Source organism: Camelus bactrianus, chromosome 4 (genome assembly GCF_048773025.1).
Source record: "Camelus bactrianus isolate YW-2024 breed Bactrian camel chromosome 4, ASM4877302v1, whole genome shotgun sequence".
In the NCBI taxonomy this organism is placed as follows: domain Eukaryota; kingdom Metazoa; phylum Chordata; class Mammalia; order Artiodactyla; family Camelidae; genus Camelus; species Camelus bactrianus.
Genome location: NC_133542.1, coordinates 83000861 through 83022159, shown reverse-complemented (window position 1 = coordinate 83022159; position 21299 = coordinate 83000861). Strand labels below are relative to the sequence as shown.

At 39.6% G+C, this 21299-nt stretch overlaps 1 protein-coding gene across 3 annotated transcripts in view; it reads left to right on the top strand.

Annotated features, from left to right (window-relative positions):
- Positions 1-21299, top strand: part of ZNF169 (zinc finger protein 169) — a 122527-nt gene that overhangs the window by 56687 nt on the left and 44541 nt on the right. For 2 of the 3 annotated variants that reach the window (XM_074362952.1, XM_074362951.1), the window contains exon 2: positions 49-10721. In XM_074362952.1, the coding sequence (XP_074219053.1) occupies positions 10675-10721 (47 nt within the window). In that variant the 5' untranslated portion in view covers positions 49-10674. Of the gene's footprint in view, positions 1-48; positions 19510-21299 lie in introns of those variants that run through there. The other variant, XR_012506695.1, reaches the window with a different exon arrangement.

The window sequence follows — 21299 nt, the reverse complement described above, 5'->3', positions numbered from 1 at the left end:
GCTTGGTTTACAGAGGCTGAATTCTAAACACACTTGGTTATCTCACAGAGTCTGCAGTTGAAAAGCCAGGACTGGTCCAGCTGCTCAGCCATCTCGACAAGGCCTAGGCTCTTTCCGTCTTTCTACTCTGCCAACCCCAGCATGTGGCATGTCGTTTTTATGGCGGTAAGATGGTCAATGCAGGAATGCGCAGCATGAAAGCTTTCAAAGGCAGGAGGCAGTGGCTGGGAGAAATGGAGAAAGCTGGGGTGGAAGAAACAAACAAACAAATCCCTTTCCTCCAATGGCTCTCTTCTTTTCCAGCAAAGGAATAACTTTACAAAACCTTCCTATCAGACTTTATCCATGATATGCCTGGGCTTGGTAAGTTACTGAAAGAGCCCACATTTTCTTGGAGTTGTAATTTACTAACCCCAGGACTAATAGCTTCAGCTGATCTTTCTTAACCTTTGAGGCTACAGACTGGAACCAGTTTTGTATTCTTGGCGAGGCTGGACTACATTTCCCAGCATCTTTCTCCCGTGCACTTCTGGTTTCCCTTCCATAGGGCCCTGGTGACATTCACAGGGAACTTGAATTGCAACCTGCCAGGGGCATCAGAGCTGAACCACTCCTGTCAGGAATACATATTGAATGCCTGTTACGTGCCGAGAGCTGTGCTGGTTATGAAAAGTCCTCTGAAGTACTCTTGGAGACTTTCCGGTGTAAATCAGGGATAAGTTTGGTTCTTTTTTTATTTTATTTTTTTCTCTTTGTGGAATGTATATACAATGGAATACTATTCAGCCATAAGAATGAGTAAAATAATGCCATTTACAGCAATGTGGATGGACCTGGAGATTGTCATACTAAGTGAAGTAAGTAGGCAGAGAAAGAAAAATACCACATGATATCACATCATTGCTCAAAGTTAGATGTCCTGGTTACGTTTTGCTGAGATTTACTTTAGCAAAGAAGGATGTCTGATTTGTCCTTCCTGAAATATCCTTGAGTGCTGTTTCTCCTTTGCCGCTCCTTCCCTGCGGGACCAGTCCCACACTATTTTGCTTTTTCTTCCTTCTCTTTGCCTTTTCTCCTACCAGATTCATGGCGTATTTTGTCTTTTGAAGAAGGCGATGTTCTGTCAAAGTTCAGCAGGTGTTCTGATTGGCTGGGTGGGTCCATGGATGTCAGACTTGGTGTATTTGTGGGAGAGGATGTGCTACAAGTGTCCTTCTACTGTGCCATCTTGGCCTTTTCACCTATCTTGTTTTTTTAAAAAAATATGTATTTGTGTATTATTTTTCTCTGTCCACTGAAATATTAGTCTAGGAATAAAAAAAGATTGCCAGCCGTATCAATAAATGGAGGATGCTGTGGCCATCAAGTCATCAGGAACTACCACCACCCCTGACAGTGAGCAGAAGGAACTTAGGATGGAGTCTGGCCTCTCCAGCCAACCCCAGCGGTGCCCCCTGAGGGAACTGAGGATGTGGAAGAATAATACTGGCCCTAGGTAGCTAGGTGCATATCAAAGGAATGATTTCAATGAACCCAGGCCTTTGAACCTTCCCATACATAGAACAGCGCTAAATTCCTTCACTTGAGATATCTGGTCTTCTTTAATTGACAGTATTTTCATGTTCTGACTACCTGGTCTTTGTTGCAAAAACTCCTATATATCCTGGCTTCTACCTTGCCCCTTTGGAACAGCCTCTGAGAACAGTGATCTGAGAGGATGTGTCTTGGGCTTAAGTCCTCAGGAAGTCCACCAAATAAAACATAACTCTTAACTTTTAGGTTGTGCATTTTATTTCAGTTGACCAGCTCTACAGGAAGGAGGACCCTGCCCACTTAGTGCAACAACAGCACCGCCCTCAGCATCCAGAGCCACGTTTCAACATGGTGGATTTTGTAAAAATGTTTGTTGGATGGCTGAGCTCAAAACCCAGGATATCTTTCACCTCTGTCTCATACAGTCATAATATTCTGTATCCTTTCTTCCATGACTACTTCTACCTCCATCACCTTTGCTCTGTATCAACACAAGGAGTTTCCTTCCTTCCAGTTTTGCCCATCTCTAAGGGCACAGGACACAGGAGACTGTCCTCTTATAGGCAGGGATCATGTTTTATTCATCTTTGCATCCTTTGCACCTAAGATTATGTCTGGCATGTACTAAATGCTCTGAACGAATTTTCTTCTATAACATTTGATAGCACAGAATATTAGTACGATATATCATTATCATAGTGCTCCATTGAAGTTTATGGAAGGAGTGGGAAATAATCTTCAGTTATTCATTTCCCTCTAAGGACATCCACTATAGAGTCAGGCTGTCTCAGCTAACCAAGCTTCATTATAAGTTCAAATTTGTGCACCAGGTCAACAATTGCCTAAATAAGTCTCCAGTGGTCTACGACCATGAACAACTATTTGAAGGCATCTGTGGGAGTGATCTCACTTACACTGTTGATGCATCCAATTAGGAAATACCCAGGGAACCTCATGGTAACATTGCTCAAGAGTATCATATACAAGGCAAGTAAGTCTACTTTAGAGCTTAATTTCTTCTTCATTGCTGTTACAGAGCAGCAACAGGTAACCCGATTTAGGTAAAATAATAAGGCTGACAGACAAGGCTAATACTGTGATTACTGTTGTTTTCTGAAGTCTGGCTTCTCGTTTACAGATTTCAGATTACAAATGATTAGTGTAAAAAAATGTGGCATACCATAAGTTGACGTCAATGGATGATGTTAATTCAATTGAGTGTAAAAATCCTAATGAACAGAAAGAGCAACTTTCTCACAGTTGGGTGGTGTGGTGCTCTGGGAACTAGACACTTGGTCATTGTCCTAGATTCCTTGCACACAGCTCCTAAAACCCTTGGGATCTCTGGAGTGAGAAGTGCCTTTTGTGTGCTAATGAGATGATCAGTAGCTGGGGGTCCCTGGATGGCTTCTAGAGGAGGGCTGGTTACCCGAAAGACAAAGGCACAGTTACAGAGTTAGAATTTTCAGCCCCACCCTGGACCCCTCGGAAGGGAAAAGAGCCAAGAGACTAAGTTCATTCACCAACAGACAATGATTCAATCAGCTGTGCCTGTGTGATAAAATCTTCATGAAAATCTCTAAACCATGGGGTCTAGAGAGCATCTGCGGCCAAACACACTGAGATGCTGGGACAGTGGTCTGTCTGGAGAGGCATGGAAGCCCTTGTTAGCCTTTCCTTTGCCCCAAATATCTTGCTTGAAGCTCTCTTCCATTTAGCTGTTCTTGGATTTTAGCTTTTTATAATAAACTAACAGTACAGTATACTATAGTTTAAACATATTATATATATGATATACTATAATGTATAGCACTTTCTTGAGTGCTGTGTCCTTCCAGTGAGGTGGGGGAGGTCATCAGGACCCCTCAAATTTTAGTCAGCCAGGCAGAAGTATGTGTAGTCTTGGCATCTCCTTGTGGTTGGCATCTGAAGTCAGGGAAGGGGGAGTCCTGGGGGGACTAAGCCCTTAATCTGTGGGGTCTGTACTAATGCCCATTGTTAGTGTCAGAAGAGCACTGAATTGTTGAATGCCCAGTTGGTATCTGGAACGTTGGAGAATTGGTTGGTGTGAGAAACTCCCCCAACACACACATTTGGCTTCAGAATTGCTATGAGTAAAAACAGCTCAGCAGGTAGGTATATTTTTCTAGAGTGAAGTCCTGGTTCTTTCATCTCTTTCTAACTTTAGACAAGTTTCTTAAGCCTTATTGTACTTCCTCATTTTGAATAGGTTATTGTAATTCTCATGTGGGATTAAATAAGACAACATTTATAGAGTGCTAGGGCAGTGCTTATCAAGCAAGTCTCAAAAAAAAATCTGCTATTATTAACTAAAGGGATTGAAATGGCTTTAATTTTCTGTGATCAATCAGCCCAACAGGGTTTAATTGTCCTCAGATGGTCCAATTAATCATATGGAAGGAACTATATGCACCAAAGGAGTTTGAACACTTAAAAGAGAAGTAGCAGAAGAGTATTTGACTGACAGGAAATAACCCAGAGAACATAATTTCTACTAAAGCATAGAAGACATTGGATGGTGTAGAAAATGGTGCAACTGAAGAGTGTGTCTCTTCAATAACAAAAAGACAAAAATGATCTCATTTACAAAATAGAAACAAACTCACAGACATAGAGGACAAACTTGTGGTTTCCAGGGGGAAAGGGGACAGGGAGGAATAAATTGGGAGTTTGAGATTTGCAGATACACACTACTGTATATAAAATAGATAAACAACAAGGACCTACTGTATAGCATAGGGAACTATACTCAGTATCTTGTAGTAAACTATAATGAAAAAGAATATTAAAAGGAATACATGTATGTTTATGTATGACTGGAACATTATACTGTGCATCAGAAATTGACACATTGTAAACTGACTGTACTTCAATAAAAAAAAAAAAAGGAGTGTGTCTCTTAGAAAGAACAAGAGATGGAGAAGTCAGGGAAGTAGAAAAGGAGGGTCTTAAATCTTCAGTTTAGAAGCCACTGGCAGTTCTGGGAACCCCTGATACAATGTTTGAACACATTAGCAGCTGAAGTTGCCTCTTAATAAGATGAACTCACAGATCTATTAGAGTGGCCTTGGCTGTGTGGTTGATTTTAATAAAAAACTTTGATTTTTGTTTTAGCCAAGGAAGAAGCTGGTTATTTTTTCTCATTTAAAAAGTACACTTGCTGGCATTTTCCTGAGTGACCAATATCTCGTGTCAAAGGCATGCAGGCTCAGTTCATGTGGGAAATACCTGTGCTGTGGTTTGTCTCTTGTTGTCTTGTGGGAATATTACACTGAAGGAAAACTATTAAAATAGCAATAAAAATCAACTTACACTTAGCATCAACTACAGATCCAAGATTAATAACAGGTTGGTATTTTCTGCCTCCCTGAGAGGCACCACAAGACTGAAAAATACGGCTGTGATACATGTCTTTAGAGTCACTTAGGAATCCAAAAAGTCACTGTTAGGAATAATTTATTGGTTCCCCGACACATCAGGCTCATTATCATGATCTAAGTACCAGGCTTTGGTACTATTTGTAGTTTTTAGGTAGGTCATTAATGAAAGCTAGAAAAAGGAGTGAGTGTGAAGTCAGTCTCTGAGGTTATTTCACACATTCTCTGTATGGAGGTAAGTGAGTGAGCCACTTGTGTTTGTAGAGAAACCAGAAAGCGGGCCATCCAGGTAAATGAAGGGGAAGCTCCCGTAGCCATTCCCAAATATGCTTGACTCTTCAAATCAAAATGCAGTGATTAATGTCCACAGCTATAGAAATGTTATTGCAACACTATCTCAGGGGAGAGATGGACATTGAATGCATAGGTATAAGGAAGAATTTTGAAATTCAAGAGAAGCTTTTACAAGTTTTCAAAGCAAACTCCCCAAATCAAGGAAAGGTAAATCAATATGGTTGTAAGAAAGCACCTAATTAAAAAAGAAAAAACAAACTGAACAGATACTTTTCTCCCTTTGAGTTAGTTATTTAAACTATGTTTTTCAAACACAAGTATATAATGATTTTATGATTTCTTAAATCAACAATATTTTGCAATGCTCTGATTCTGGCTAGAGTGCAGGGGAAGAGAGGGTAGCTGTTCAGGAGGGGAAGTTCTAAAATCTCTGGGAATTAGCCTGTGGGACCTGTATCGACTTGTGTCCAAATGCTATCAGTTGGTTTACAGGGTCCAATACTACACGCGGTCCACTAGCTGACAATGTAGTAGCTTCTGTATGTTTCCTGTTGGAAAGAACAACACTGAGGGGCTTACAGAAAGCATTTCCCACGCAGAAGCACAGCCAGATTCCCACAAACTTTTCTGTATCCTTTTGTGAATGAAAAACATTGCCAGCCATTCCCATTTGGAAGTGGTAAAAGCTACTCATTCTCCAAAATGGTGGTAAGACAATTGTCCTTCTGAGGGTGAATATTCCACAGACCATAACTTGATTCTTAACCCCTATCTTAATCTCTACTCCATCCCAATCATCATTCTCCAAAAATATAAAAAATCAAAACATTGCTGATGTCTTTGGAAATTCTTACATGTTAAATTGATTTTTTTCAGTTACACAGTATAGAAATTCCCACTCAAACTAGCTTAAAACTGTAAAAGGAAATTATTGTCTCATATTAATGAAGATTCAAAGGAAATTTTGAACCCAGGAGAGGCTTAATGGAGCAATTCCAAGGAGGTTACAAACACTCAGCTCTCTGCACCTTTGCTCAACCATCAGTCGTACCCATTTCATCCCTGAACTGTCCAAAGAGACCCAGTAGCAGCCCAGGGCTCTCCTCTGGTGACAGCAAGTTTCCATGGAGTTCCAAACCTTGCAGCCTCACACTATATCAGTCATGGGAAGAGAGAAAACATCTATGCTTCAGAAATCTCAGTAAACATCTCTTCATGTCTCATTAACTGTGACTGGGTTATTTCCAACCTCTGAACTGGCCAGAAGAATAAAATTTGTTGACTGGCCAGTCACTTAGGATTCAAGGCCATAATTTGGAGTGGAGTGGACACTAGTCAAACACTTGACTGTTACTAGGAAATATTTAGTATCCCAAACCAAAAGTATTCTTCCACTGGAGGGGAATGGATGCCAGGCAATAACAGCAACAACCCCACAAATGGCTATTAGAGCTGTTGCACATAGTGTTCTAGAAGAGGGAAGACAGGGAAGGGACAAAAGGTAATGCTATCAGGACAGCACATAAGATCCAGACATTATTCTAAGGTCTGTAAAGCCAAACTGATCAAGAAAGAATTAAGTGCCTTAAAAAACTAAAAATAAACTTACCATATGATCCAACAATCCCACTACTGGGCAGATATCTGGAGACAACTCTAATTCAAAAAGACACATGCACCCTAATGTTCACAGCAGCACTGTTTACAATAGGGAAGACATGAAAACAACCTAAATGTCCACCAACAGATGACTGGATAAAGAAGATATGGTATGTATATGCAATGGAATACTACTCAGTGGTAAAACAAAGAATGAAATCATGCCATTTGCAGTGTCAACTGAAATAAATGCACAACCTAAAAATTGAGAATTATGTTTTATTTGGTAGATAATTCTGAGGACTCAGCCTGGGATGACAGCCCCTCAGATGGCTCTGAGGGACTGCTCCAAAGAGGCAGGGGAGGAGCTAGGATATATAGGAGTTTTACAACAAAGACCAGATAGTTAGAACATTAAAAGATTACTTGTTAACTGAAGACCAGATATTTCAAGTTAAAGAATTTAGCGCTTTTCTATGTATGGGAGGGAGCAAACATTTGGGCTCATTGAATTCATTCTTTTGACAAGCACCTAGCTGTCTAGGGCCAGTGTCCTGTCCTTTCTTATTCTGAGTCCCCTCAGAGGGCACCATTGTGAGTGGCTGCAGAGGCTGGGCTGCAGGCTTGTGTTCACTAGAGGATGGTGGCAGCCGCTGATGACTTGATGGCTTCAGGATTCTTTGTTTACTGATACGGTTTGCAGGATTTTTCATTCACAGCAGCAACATGGATGGACCTAGAGAACATCACATTAAGTAAAGTAAGTTAGACACAGGAAAACAAATTATATGAGATCACTTATATGTGGAATCTAATTTAAAAAGTATAAATTCTATTACAAACCAAAAACAGACTCATGGACATAGAAAACAAACTATGGTTACCAAAGGGAAAGGGTGGGGAGGGAGAAATTAGGTGCTGGGGACCAACAGACACATGTTACTACATACAAAATAGATAAACCATAAGGACCTACTATACAGCACAAAGAATTATATTCAATTTCTTGTAATAACATAGGAAAAGAGTCTGAAAAGAAAAAATATATATATGTGTATGTAAAACTGAATCACTTTGCTATACATCTGATACCAACATTGTAAACCAACGACACTTGAATAAAAATTCAAAACAAAACAAAACAAAACAAAACAAAAATATTTCCAGCAATATCAGAATGCTGCAGCCATCAAGTCATCAGCCACCACCACCACCACCACAGTGAGCAGAGGGAACTCAGGGTGCAGATAAGCAGGCAGCCTGGCCTCTGCAGCTACTCCCAATTGTGCCCCCCTGAGGGAGCTCAGGATGTGGAAGAACAGGATGCTGGCCCTAGACAGCTACGGTGTATGTCAACGGAATGATTTCAATGAGCCCAGACCTTTGAACTTTTCCATACATAGAACAGTACTAAATTCCTTCGCTTGAGATATCTGGTTTTCTTCAATCGACAGTCTTGATGTTCCTACTGCCTGGTCTTTGCAAAAACTCCTATATATCCTGGCTTCTACTTTGCCACTTTGGAACAGTCTTGGAGTGATCTGAGAGGCTGTGTCCGGGCTCAAGTCCTCAGGAAGTCCTCTGAATAAAACATAACTCTCAACTTTTAGGATGTGCATTTTATTTCCATCGACAGTTTCTTGAAGGTTCAAACCTAAAAATGTTTGGGTGTGTACCTGGCATGTTCAGAGTAATCAAATCTTACAGATACATGGAATCTGAAGATAGCCACATTTCCAAATTCAGAATAGTTGTCATGGACAGATGAGAGAGAGACTTTCCTTGCCATTTTGCGCAGGTTGAACAAGGAAACTGCAGGGTTCACTTTACACTGTACTTGTTCACTTGACCTGTGACACCACTCACTTCTACAGACCTCTTAAGCAGGCCTAGAAAGGTCTTCAAAAGTCATCAGTGACAGTCTGCTACCTTCAGACAGGTGACACTTGGTTCCTTGTGACATTTGGTTCCTCTGTGAAGGTTACTAATCTAATGCTGAAAAGCCATATTTGAACATGTTTCTCTAGGACATCAACTTAGTTGGACCATGAATCAGACCATAACATGTCCATTAAATAAGGGAGTGAAAAACACAGTTACCCTAAATGTAAGCACAAATCTTGTTTCTGTTCTAATAAAGATTCATTATATGCTGTTCCATGAAATTTTCTTTCAAAGCAGTTGATTTACTAGAGGTAATGTATCAAAGTGAAGAAAAGGCTTGGAGAGTTAAGTAAACTCCAACAACAGCTAAACGATACCACACTAAATTTGTAAGGTCACCATGGAAAGGTCCAAAGGTGGCTGAGTTACAGACATAACGTTGACTTTAGAATGAGTGTTCTACCAAGACCCATGAGATTCTGAGACAGGAAGAGAAAGACGAAAGGACTGAGATGGGCTGATGCACCCACAGCTGAAAACAGCTGTTGAAAAGCAGCAGGCATCTGGGAAAGAACCTGCTGTTTAGCTCAGAAGCCAGAAACACCTTGGCATCACCTCTGGTATTGGAATAAAACCAAAGTCTGGGATGGAACATTCCTGCCGTCATCTGTGAACTGGCTGTAGTTTGGAGAAGCTGAGTGAATCTTGGCCAAACCATCTGCCTTGTGCATTGTTCTGTTCCAGCCCCTTATTGGACAGGAAGTACCTGTTGGGCAGTAATTTCACATCAGGTTACGGTGCTTCATGGTGTTGCTTGAGCAGAGAACTCAAAAAGAGGGAAAAAATCTCCAGAGAAAATCTCCCTGGATATGCCTTGGGGCTGGATGGACCCACAGGGAGGCTGGGGGTTTCTACCCACTTTCCTCGATATCTTAGTATAAGGGCTTCCAAAAAGAAGTAGAGCCCTGGTCTAGCAGAAGAAAGACAGCTGGACAGAACAAAATAGGTTGCTTGGTGAAGGCCAGACAAGGTATTTTAAGATTGATTTAACTTACAGTTTTACCAGATTCATTGTTGTAATTCCAGTACCTCACTCACAGCCACATTTCCATGATGTTTGGTTGAATGGATGGTGACTCTTTTGAAATGTGCACCGTATGAAATCACCTGAGTGCCAGCGAAAGTGTGAGGTGCCCACCTGCCTCCCCACACCCAGGACACTGCTCCACTCACACAGCCCTGCAGTAAAGGCTGGAACAAAAGAGTCTTTCTTCTTAGCAGTGCCTGGGGATGGGATAGTTCCACTTCCTCCTTAAGGAATTAAAGGAGCAAAGGAGGAAACAAAAGATTACTCAAAAATTCCTGGGGCAGGGAGGGTATAGTTCCGTGGTAGAGTGTGCTAGCACGCATGAGGTCCTGGCTTCAATCCCCAGGACTGCCATTAAATAAATGAATAAATAAATAAACTTAATTACCTACTGCCCCCCCCGAATAATAATGAAAAATTAAAAAGAAAACAATTCCTGAATTCTGAAACCAAATGGAAAACTTGCTGTTGATGAAGCAGCTAGTCTGAACTAGCTTGTAAATAAAACCCCCACTTTCTCAGACTGGGAATAGCTGAAACAAGGGAGCCTGGCCAAGGACTTTTGGCCTTTGGATTTGAATTTCTGCCAAAAAAGGGGGAAAGAAAAAAGAGCAAGAAACCCAAATGTAGCCAGTAAATAACAACACCGCCAACAACAGTGACAGCAGGGTTTTCTTTCTTTTTTTCCCCCAAAGGACTAACACTCTATTTTTTAATAATAGGCCAAATTCTTCAAAAATGTTGATGTCTTAAAAAAGAAGGAAAGGCTGAAGAACTGTTCGGGATGAGAGGAGACTGAAGAGCAATGAGGACTAAATGCAGCAGGTAACCCCAGACCGGACCCTGCACTAGAGGTGAAGAAGTGCTGTCAAGGACATTATGGGGTCAACTGGCAAAACCAGAATACCAGCAGAGGTTGAGATCAGGTATCGTATTAGTGTCCAGTTTATGGACGATTGTATAAAATAATATCCTTATTCTAGGAAATCCACACTGAAATATTTAGGGACAAAGGGCCATGATGTAGGCAACTTACTTAAGAAAATTAAATTAATTTAAAAAACTGAGGTGTAATTGACTAGGGTTTTCAATTTTATGATATATTTTTATCTGTTTTTAAAGAGTTTTTTCTTTCTTTTTTTTTTTCTCTTTAATGGAGGTATTGGGGATTGAACCCAGGATCTCATGCATGCTATGCGTGTGCTCCAACACTGAGCTGTACCCTTCCAACTTGTAATTATTCTTATAGCATGCTAGTCAACATGATTTACCAAGACTAATACATGGCTACACATTCAGCTGACCAAGACCATAAAAGAATATTGCTTACACTATACAGCAGGAAGGGGTTTTATATTTACTGAAATCAGTGCTTCCCAAATTCAGGGCAACACTTAAGAACCACTTATTTCAGTGCAATTTAATTTGATACAAGTGGGTGTTCTAGATTGAGACGATCTGGCTCCAATCCCAGCTCCACCATTTACTGCCTGAGTGACTTTTAGCAACTTACTTCCCTCCTCTCTGCTCCAGTTTCTTCATCTATAAAACAGGAATAATAAAAATACCTACCTCTCAGTGTTGTGATGAAGAGTAAATGAGTCAGCACTTTCAAAACATAAGCGTGCCCTCACAGCAAAAAAAAAAAAAAAAAAAAAAGTGACAATGAATATATGTATGTTCATCTATAACTGAAAAATTGTGTTCTACACTGGAAATTGACAGAACATTGTAAAATGACTATAACTCAATAAAAAATGTTTAAAAAAAATCCACAAGAGTGCCTGGCAAACACAAGAGTGCCTGGATGTTAGCTTTGGTTATTCATTAAATGTGGCAACACAGGAGACAGAAGGAAAAGAAGATGTGTGTCATAAATCCGAATTTGGACTTTGATACTCACCCATCACACAGAAGGGTTTGGGAGCAAACCTCAGTCTTCCTTGCCATCCTCTGTACCCACAGCAGCAGCCAGCAGATCAGATTCAAATGATGAACTCCAAACCAAAGGCAACAATCATCACGAACTCCTAAAGTATCAAATGAGACACATCAGAAAGAGGCATCATGAGAAGAGCACAGCAGGAAGCTCTATGTATATTTCTGGACATTCGGACACTTCATTTAAAACACCTAGATGTTACAGTCTAAAGTTAACATCTCCCCTTCTGCAAGTAGCACTAACCCTGGAGGACATCAGAACCCCACTCTGTATTTCCTGGTGTGGAATGATATCCCTTTTCTAGTCACTAACACTGTGCAAACTTAGGAGTCAGTTTTCATACTAAATGTGCAGGCTGAATTACAGATCCACCTTTTCTGGAATAGACAGTCATCCTTCAGTATCCTCAGGGGATTGGTTCCAGGACCCCAGGAAATATCACAATCCATGGATCCTCAGGTCCCTTATATAAAATGGCAGAGTATTTGCATATAAGCTATGAACATCCTTCCATATAATTTATCTCCTCTAGTTTAACTATAATACCTAATACAATGTAATTCTGTGTCAATAGCTGTTAATACAATGTAATGTAAGTAGTTGCCCTCATGTGATTCAAGTTTTGCTTGTTGGAACTTTCTGGAAATTTTTTTCCAAATATTTTCCATCCATGGTTGGTTGAATCTGCGGATGTGGGATCCCTAGATGAGGAGGGTTGACTGTAGCGTGTAACTGACTTTAGTTCCAAATGAAATACGTGAGATGAAAGGGCACACCCTGAAAACCCTGAAAACCCAGCTTTACAGTTTTACAAAAAACAGACCTTCATTTTGCTGCAAGGAGATCCCGAAGCCCTTAAGAGTTCTCAGAGAACGAGAAATAAATATTTATGAGTGTGCTGAGTTCTTCTGCTATGAGGACAAAATCTTCTAAGAGAGCAAATTTCAACATCACTATCTCATGTGGCACATAAATCCTTTGCCAGAAATGTGACCTTGATGCCTCCAGACCTGAAGCCTGTTAATTACTATGCTGCTCTTTGGTGAGAGCTGCCTAGAAAATACCACTTGCTCCAGCAAAATGACTTTGAGATTATTTAGGAAGAGCTGTGAGTGAACCCTGGGACAGGCCAACTAAAGTAGCTCATTAGAAAGTGGGTCACAGAAGGAGAAAGCAGATGGAATTTACTAGAAGAAAGCATCTCCCAAGCTAGCTTGTCACAGGCAACTTGTGGTCCTTTAAAGAGAACAGGCACCGAGTTTATCAAAATCTGCTTTCCTTACAAAAATATTTCCCTCTCTTGTTTTTAACAAGGGTTGATGCAGCATTTATAATGTGAAACAATATTTATCAAGTGATTCTTGTTATAATTGCTTAATTGTAAAGGTGCTACATGGTCTTCATTAAAACGTCCCAATATCACAGAAATATACAGCATAGACAGTAAAGGTCCTAATCCACCCTCCATTCTCCTACCCCACACCCCCAAATAAAAATCATCGTGAAATTTAGAAAAACGGCATTTTTGTTGCAAGTTTCAGGCAAATGCTTGTTTCTTCTGTTAGAGTACGTGATGATGTGTTGTACTTTTGAAATGCTTAGTAGAGCTATATCATTCTAGCCTTCTGTTATTTTGCACTAAGTAGTCCACAGGTATTTCTCATGATGGGAAATAAATCTCCAATAACATCATCACTTAGTTCCAGTGACCTGTGGGCTAAATCTCCCAAGATGACTATGCACAGATAACCAAAATCATGGTCAACATACACTCATTGATGAGATGAGGTTTGGATTTGTTTTGGCTTTTAATTTTGAGTATATCTCTAGGTAGTCTGGTTTACTAATTCATCAAGGTGGTTACAATGCCACCTTAGGAAGAGTTGGATGTGAACCCTGGGGAAAGGCCAGGCTTCTTTTTAATCCAGCACATCTTTCCCACATAGAAAGCACACGGAGGTCCAATCCCAGTTTAATGGCAGGTCCACTTTTTCATCTCTCCTCTGCCTCCTACTTGTGCCAGGAAGCTTGGCAATTCACTGGTGAGAGGTTGTATTACGAAGGAAGCTAAGAAAATCCCACTTGTGGCCTGAGCAACTAGTCACTACCATACCATACAACAATTTTTCTTTCACGGGGGCAGTTGAGACCAGTAGAGGTACAGCCATTATTCCAGTAAGGTAGGTTCTCATCGCACCAATTCTGTGTTGTATCCTGAGGCAGGATACTTTGCAAATTCTTTACTCAGGTACCCTTGTTCAGGAACATTATTTGCGGATTTTTTTCAATGATGTTAGGAAGAATCCTTCATTTCCAAACAAAGCAAGAGGACGTTGTAATTGGATTTCAATATGGGATAAGGATTTCTGCCTTGGGGAAGTAAAACTAGGGTCAGCATTCTCCTCTCCATACTAGAACATTGATTACTATTCTTTATCAGGTCTTGGTTTTAGATGATGTGAACAATAACTTCAAAAATCTCCAGTCACTGTGTGAGCAGTGGTGAATGAGGGACCTCAGCCAATGGGTGTGGAATGTTTCTCAGTCCCAGGGATGCAGGCCGCTGGGGATGCCCAAGATATAAGCCTCTGTGATTGGGACAAAAGTATGAAAACCACCTTGACTAGATTCTGTCTCTTATTCCCTGAAATTTCCACCTTATTTCCATCAAAAGGAACAAGGTGCTACTGAGCCAGAGAAGAGAAGGCATCTCAAATCCGACAGACACAACTAGTGGGAAATGGAATTGTGAGGTCACTTTTTCTCTCTCTTTTTTCATTTCCCAGCTTTGTTGAACTATAACTGACAAATAAATACACACATACATTGTATAATGGTGGCCTCAATCAAGTTAATTAACATATCCATCACCTCACATAGTTAACATTTCTTTGGTGGTATGAACACCTAAGATTTAATCTCTTAGCAAATTTCCCGTATATAACACCACTGTTAACTATAGTCACCATGCTGTGTATTATGCCTGTAGGACTTCTCTTGCATAACTGAAACATTGTACTATTCACCAATATCTCTCTTTCCCCCGCAACCCATCCAGTCCCTGGCAATAACCATCCTACTCTCAGCTTCTATGAGCTTTACTTTTTAGATAGTGAGATCATGCAGTATTTGTCTTTCTGTGTCTGACTTATTTCATATTTCACTTAGCATAATGTCCTCCAAGTTCAAACATGTTATTGCAAATGGCAGGATTTTTTTTAAGGCTGAGTAATATTCCATTGTGTGTGTATGTATATACACACATATCAGTCACATGTTATTTATTCACTTATCCATGGATGGACACTTGCATTATCTCCATAGGTGATATCTCATTGTGCATTTCCCTGATGATTAGTGATGTTGAGACCTTTTCATATACCTGTTGGTCATTTGTATGTCATCTTTTGAGAAATATCTATTGAGGTCCTTTACCCAGTTTTTAATTTGATTATTTCTTTTAATTTTTGCTTTTGAGTTAGGGAGGTTCTTTATATATTTGGATATTAACTTCCTGTCAGATGTTTGGTGTGCAAATATATTCTTCTATCCCAGACTTCACTCTGTTGATTGCTTCCTTGGCTGTACAGAGGATTTTTAGTTAGATGCATTCTCAGCTCTTTTTGTCTTTGTTGTCTGTTATCTTGGAGTCATATCAAAAACAAAACAAAACAAAACAAAAACCACATTGCCCAGACCAATGCCAAGAAGCTCTTTCTCTATGTTTTCTTCTAATAGTTTTATAGTTTCAGGTCTTGTGTTTAAGTCTTTCACCCATTTTGAGTTGATTTTTTTAAATTAAAGTATAGTCAATTTACAATGCTGTGTCAGTTTCTGGTGAACAGCATACTGTTTCGGCCATACATATACGTTTTGAGTTGATTTTTTGCATGTGGTGTGAGATAAGCATCCAATTTCATTCTTCTGCACTTGGATATCCAGTTTTCCCTTTCATGATAAAAATTCTCAGCAAGTTAGAAATAGAGGTGGATTATCTCAATTTGATAAATAGCATCTATGAAACCCCTACAGCTAACATCATACTTAAAGGTGAAAGTCAGATGCTTTCCTCTAAAAATCAAGGCCAAGGAAAATGCTAGTTTCACCACTTTTATTCAACATAGTTGAACAGTGTAGTCACTTCAGTAAGGCAAGTAAAAGAAATAAACAGCACACAAACTGGCAAGGCAGATATAAACAGTCTATATTTGTAGATATGATTGTCTATGGAGAATTCTGCGAAGAATTTGCCAAAAAAACTCTTAGAACTGACAAAAGACTTCAGTAAGGTTGTAAGACCCAAGATTACCATACAGAAATCAATCGCATTTCTTGTCACCTATCTTGATTGTGGTGGTGGTTTCATGGGTGTATACATTTATCAAAATTTATCAAATTGTACATCTGAAATACGTGTAGTTTACCGTACAGGAACCATACCGCAATAAACGTGTTTTTAAAAAAAGAACTTAGCCAAAAAAGTCAATCACAGTTCTGCATACTAACAATCAGGATGTGAAAACCAAAATTGAAAGCACAATATTACTTACAATCATTCCAAAGAAAATAAAATGTTTAGCTATGCACTTAACAAAACCTGTACAGGCTATGTGTGCTGAAAATATACAAAGTGTTGATAAGAGAAATCAGAGAAGATTTAAACAAATGGAAATATGATGTTCAGGAATTAGAAGATATTAAAAGATATCAACTCTTCCTAAATTGATTCATAGTTTTAATGAAATTCCTATCAAAATCTCACCAAGTTGTTTTTGTAGACATAAAGAAACTTACTCTAAAATTTATGTAGAAAGTCACAGGTCCTACAGTAGTTTAAAAAATCCTGAAAAATATAATTAAGTAGGAGAAACCATTTTACCTGATATTAAAGCCTCCTGTATAGCTCTAGTAATCAAAACTGTGGTGTTGGCAGAGGAACAGACACACAGAGAACAATGGAACATAATAGAGAACTTGGAAATACACTTAAATATGCTCAATTAATTTTTTGATAAAAGTACAAAGGCAATTCAAAGGAGGAAGAAATCACCTTTTTAATAAACAACGCTTGGACAATTGGACCACCATCAGCACTAAAATGAAGCCCTATATCCCACACGTTACACAATCAGTTAAAAATGGGTCATGGGCTTAAATGTAAAAACTGTAAAATTTTTAGCAAATATCATAGGAGAAAAATTGGGGTATTTGGGCTAAGCAACAATTTCTTAAACTTGACACCAAAGTAATGAAAAGAAAAATTGTTAAATTGCTCTTCATCAAAAGTAGAGAGGATAAAAAGCCAAACTATAGACCAAGAGGAAATATTTGCAAACCACACATCTGACAAAGGATGGGTCTCTAGAATATATAAAAACTCTGAAAACTCAATAGTAAAAAGCAACTCAACTAGGAAATGAGCAAAAGACGTGAACACACATTTCACTGATTAGAACAATGGATGGCAAATATGGAAAAATACTCAACAACTTTAGCCATATGGGAAGTGCAAATTAAAACCACAATGTGATCACAATAGGCATCTATCAGAACAGCTCAAATGAAAAATGGTGCCAACACAAGATGCTGGGGACAATGTGGAGAAACTGCTTTCTCTCATGCATCACTGGTGGGAACATAAAATGGCAGTCCCTCTGGAAAACAGTTTGATGGTTTCTTACAAAACCAAACATATAGTTACTATATGACTCAGCAATTGTACTCTTGGGCATTCATAACAGGGAAACGAAAACTGATGTTTATACAAAAACCTGTACACGAATGTTAGTAGTGGATTTATTCAAAATGACCCCAAGCCAAAAACAGCCCAGATGTCCTCATCATGTGAATGGTGAAACAAGCTAGGTTACATCCATCCCGTGGGATACAACTCAACAATAAAAATGAACGAACTACTGGTAACACACAACAACTTGGATGCATCACTGGGGAATTATACTGAGAGAAATAAGGGAATCCCCCAGAGTTTACATACCATCTTATCCCAGCTACATAATGTTTTTGAATTCAGAAAATTTTAGAAATGCAGAACAGATCAATGGTTGCTAGAAGATGGGGATGGTGAGAGGAGAGGTGTGTGGGTGGGAAGGAGGATGTGGGTGTGGGGATTGAGGGGAGTGGGGGTGAAATTGTTTGGTGTCTGGACTGTCATGAGAGATACAGGAACCTCCACATATGTTAAGATTGCATAGAACTAAATACCCATATACAGATGCATACATCCACCTATAAGTACTCCATACAATACTGGGGAAATCTGTATAAGATTCATGAATAGTATCAATATTATTACCCTAGTTGTGATATTACACTAGTTTTACAACATGTTATCGTTTGGGGAAACTGGGTAATGTGTACATAGGATACAGCCATAGTATTTCTTTCTTTTCTTTTTTTTTTTAATTGAAGTATAGTCAGTTACAATGTGTCAATTTCTGGTGCACAGCACAATGTCCCAGTCATGCATATACATACATATATTCATTTTCATGTTCATAGTATCTCTTACAACTAACTGTACATGAGTCTAAAACTACCTCACAAAAATTTTAATTAAAAACAAGTCTTTGCCCATCATCCAGCCAATTGGGGATGGCACTGAAGAGGCAATCTGTTCCTCTTCAAGTCCAGATGCTGGATCTCACTGTGTCCTGGTTTCATGGTGCTCTCTAAGTGACCCTTGGGATGGGGTCTCTTGATTTTATTTTCAAATGAGTTAAAAATACAAACATCTGTTATGCTCATTGGAAATGACTTAGATTTGGGATGAAGTTCTTCTGACCTGGGTGGGGAAAGCCAAGATCCAGCTTCTGCCGCCTTCACTAGGATAAATCATTGCATTTTCTCTTGCTTGGTTTTAATGGAAATAAAATGCTCTTTATTTACTGAAATGGTTGCTAAAGAGATGAGTGAATAATAGAGTACTTGACCTACATGGAGGAAGTTGTAATGTAAAGCTGGTGTTATTAGCAGTGGTCTGTACCCCTTTTTTGAAGATCCTAGAAGCTTGGCTTTGACAGCTCTCCATGGAATGGGAAGTGATGTTTATTTTAATCACCTGTCCTGAAGGACCTGTAGTGCTTCCTTAATTGCCCTCAGAGAATTTTGGTAAAACATAGAATATCTTCCCTGTTCTTCTTAAACACTTAGGAAATGCATATAGAAATTAAGAAACCAGAGAGGCAGGGGTAGAGCTAGTTTTAGATTCTATTTAGAATATCTATTGAGAATACTAGCCTAGCATTAATCCTCCTTTCTAGATACTAAGGAGGAATCTTCATGTCACACCCGAGACCTGTGATATTATTTCTTGACATATGACTGCTGTAGTATTTGAGATTTAAATTCTTGCAGTTATTTTGTTTTTGAGTTACTCCAAGTGGTTTTAGGTATAGATTGATTTTTTTGCACAAATTCAATAATGCCTAACAGCTCATGTTCTAGTTGTTTTCTCATTAATTAACAGCACTGTTCATGTTTTAAAACACAGTGATCTTTGTCTAATCTACAAGCTGTCTGCTGTGACCATTGTTTGTTCTGTTTTTACTTCATCAAAGAGCCTTTTTGTGAAGATGAAATGCTAACATTGTAAACCCCATGACATTTGCACCAGTTCTTGAAGAGCTGTGGCTAATTAGATGTACAACATTGGAATGGCTGCCTTTACTCCGAATAGCAATATAATCAATTACTAGCTGTCACTCCTTTTCTTGTATGTAACATTTCCAAAAATAAAATAAAATAAAATAACATTTTCTGCAGTGAAAGGATGTATGACATCAACTGAATCATAAATTGCAAAGAAAGGCATCAGTCAGAAGGATTGCAGTTATAATTCTTAGTAATTTGGAAAATTCTACTAGTATAACGCCTGTTAAAGAAATGAAGTTAAGATCTAGGGATGGTGCTACACTTAAATCAGGATGTGGAAATACACAAAAGTAAATCATCTTTTGGATTCTTGCCTCTTCGAAGGGCAGAAAAAGACCCTAAACACCTGCATACTATTACTCGGAGGCCGTCACATGCCATCATCAGTCTAGCTGGCTTTCACATTTCCCTTTACTTATTAGAGCAATCAATTAACTATTTGTGTATGGGAAGAGAATTTAAGGAAATGGATGTTTTTATCAAAGGGATTGATTTGATCTGGAGTTGAGGACAGAATAGAGCACCACATTGAAGGTGGTGGTGAGGGTGTGATGGAATTGACTAGGTAGACACTGGGTAGGGTTGTGCAGAGAAGGCGGCACAGAAGTAGGAGCAGAGTGAGAATGGGAGATGCAACAAGGTGTGAAGGGGCATCCGTGTTCCTGCCTTTGCAAACAGTGGTTGAGGTGGTTTTGAAGCCGTGGGCTGGCCTTGTTGGCTGGAAAGCTTAGGAAGACACCAGTAGATGACTTCATTTCAGGAGCCCTGGGAAAGTCTAGTGCCTCCTGAGGTCCTCCACTTCCTGGTTGGTTGATTCCCCAAATTTCTCTAGAAATAATAAGTTTTCCACACCTGTTAAAATGTAAATGTCCCTCTGAAAAAGAACTCATTTAACCACATTTATAGGACCGTGTTCATTTATCCCGCAGGCTTTTCAGAGGGGCATGGGGAAAGTGTTCGAAAACATCCCAACCCAAATGACTGATTCACACTGTATCACCAAAGAAGGACCAGGGGCAGGTTCTTATCAGGTGTTGGGGCCACAGGAAGAGAGCAGATGGGCCAGGGGCAGGAAGTGGGTGGCCCCTGGTTGGGGAAAAGAGCAGGACATCCCTGGTTCCCCCACAGTTCAGCCTAGTGGAGGTCCCATGTATCCTAGTTGTTAGGGGAATGCCATGATGAGGACTCCTGCCTTCCTGGAGTGACTTTAAACACTTAGGAATGAGTTGGTTGCTGCCAAGTGCTTAAGTGACCAGCTGGTGTGAGGGAGTCAGGTGACCCCTCCATGTCAGTGTTTCATCTTCTCAAAGTCACATCTACAACAGGGCGAAGGATGGCTTAGGCAATCCCTCCACCTGCACAGGGAGGGGATGTGGGTCTGTCTGTAGGTGCTCTCCGCTGAGGTGCCCAGGCTGGCAGTGCACACAGTGAGGAACAGACAGCAAACTCACTGAGTTCTTCTTGATCCCCCACCCCAAAACCAAATGATACCTTAATTGGTTTAAGGTTTATATACCAATGAGTCTGCATGAAGCCCTGTGTTTGTATAGCAGTGATCAGAACTAAAGCACTGAGTCGTGAACTCCAAACTAGAAAAATTGAAAACTGTTGCACCTTGAACTCAACCCAGATAGTCATTCTGCTACGGTTTTGCCAAATAATCACAAAATGAACCAGTTCAATTTGGAATGTAAGCCAGAAGTCCTGAATCATATCAGAACAGGAACACCAAGAGTGCCTCCGAAAGGAAGGAAATCAAAACTAGTTTTCATTTGATTCAAATGGCTAATTTGTCAATTTGTCATTATCCTATTGGCTTTTCTTTCTTTCAAGAATTATATGAGCTATCTCTCCAAAGAATTTAAAATTTGAATTTAAAGTGAACATTGCC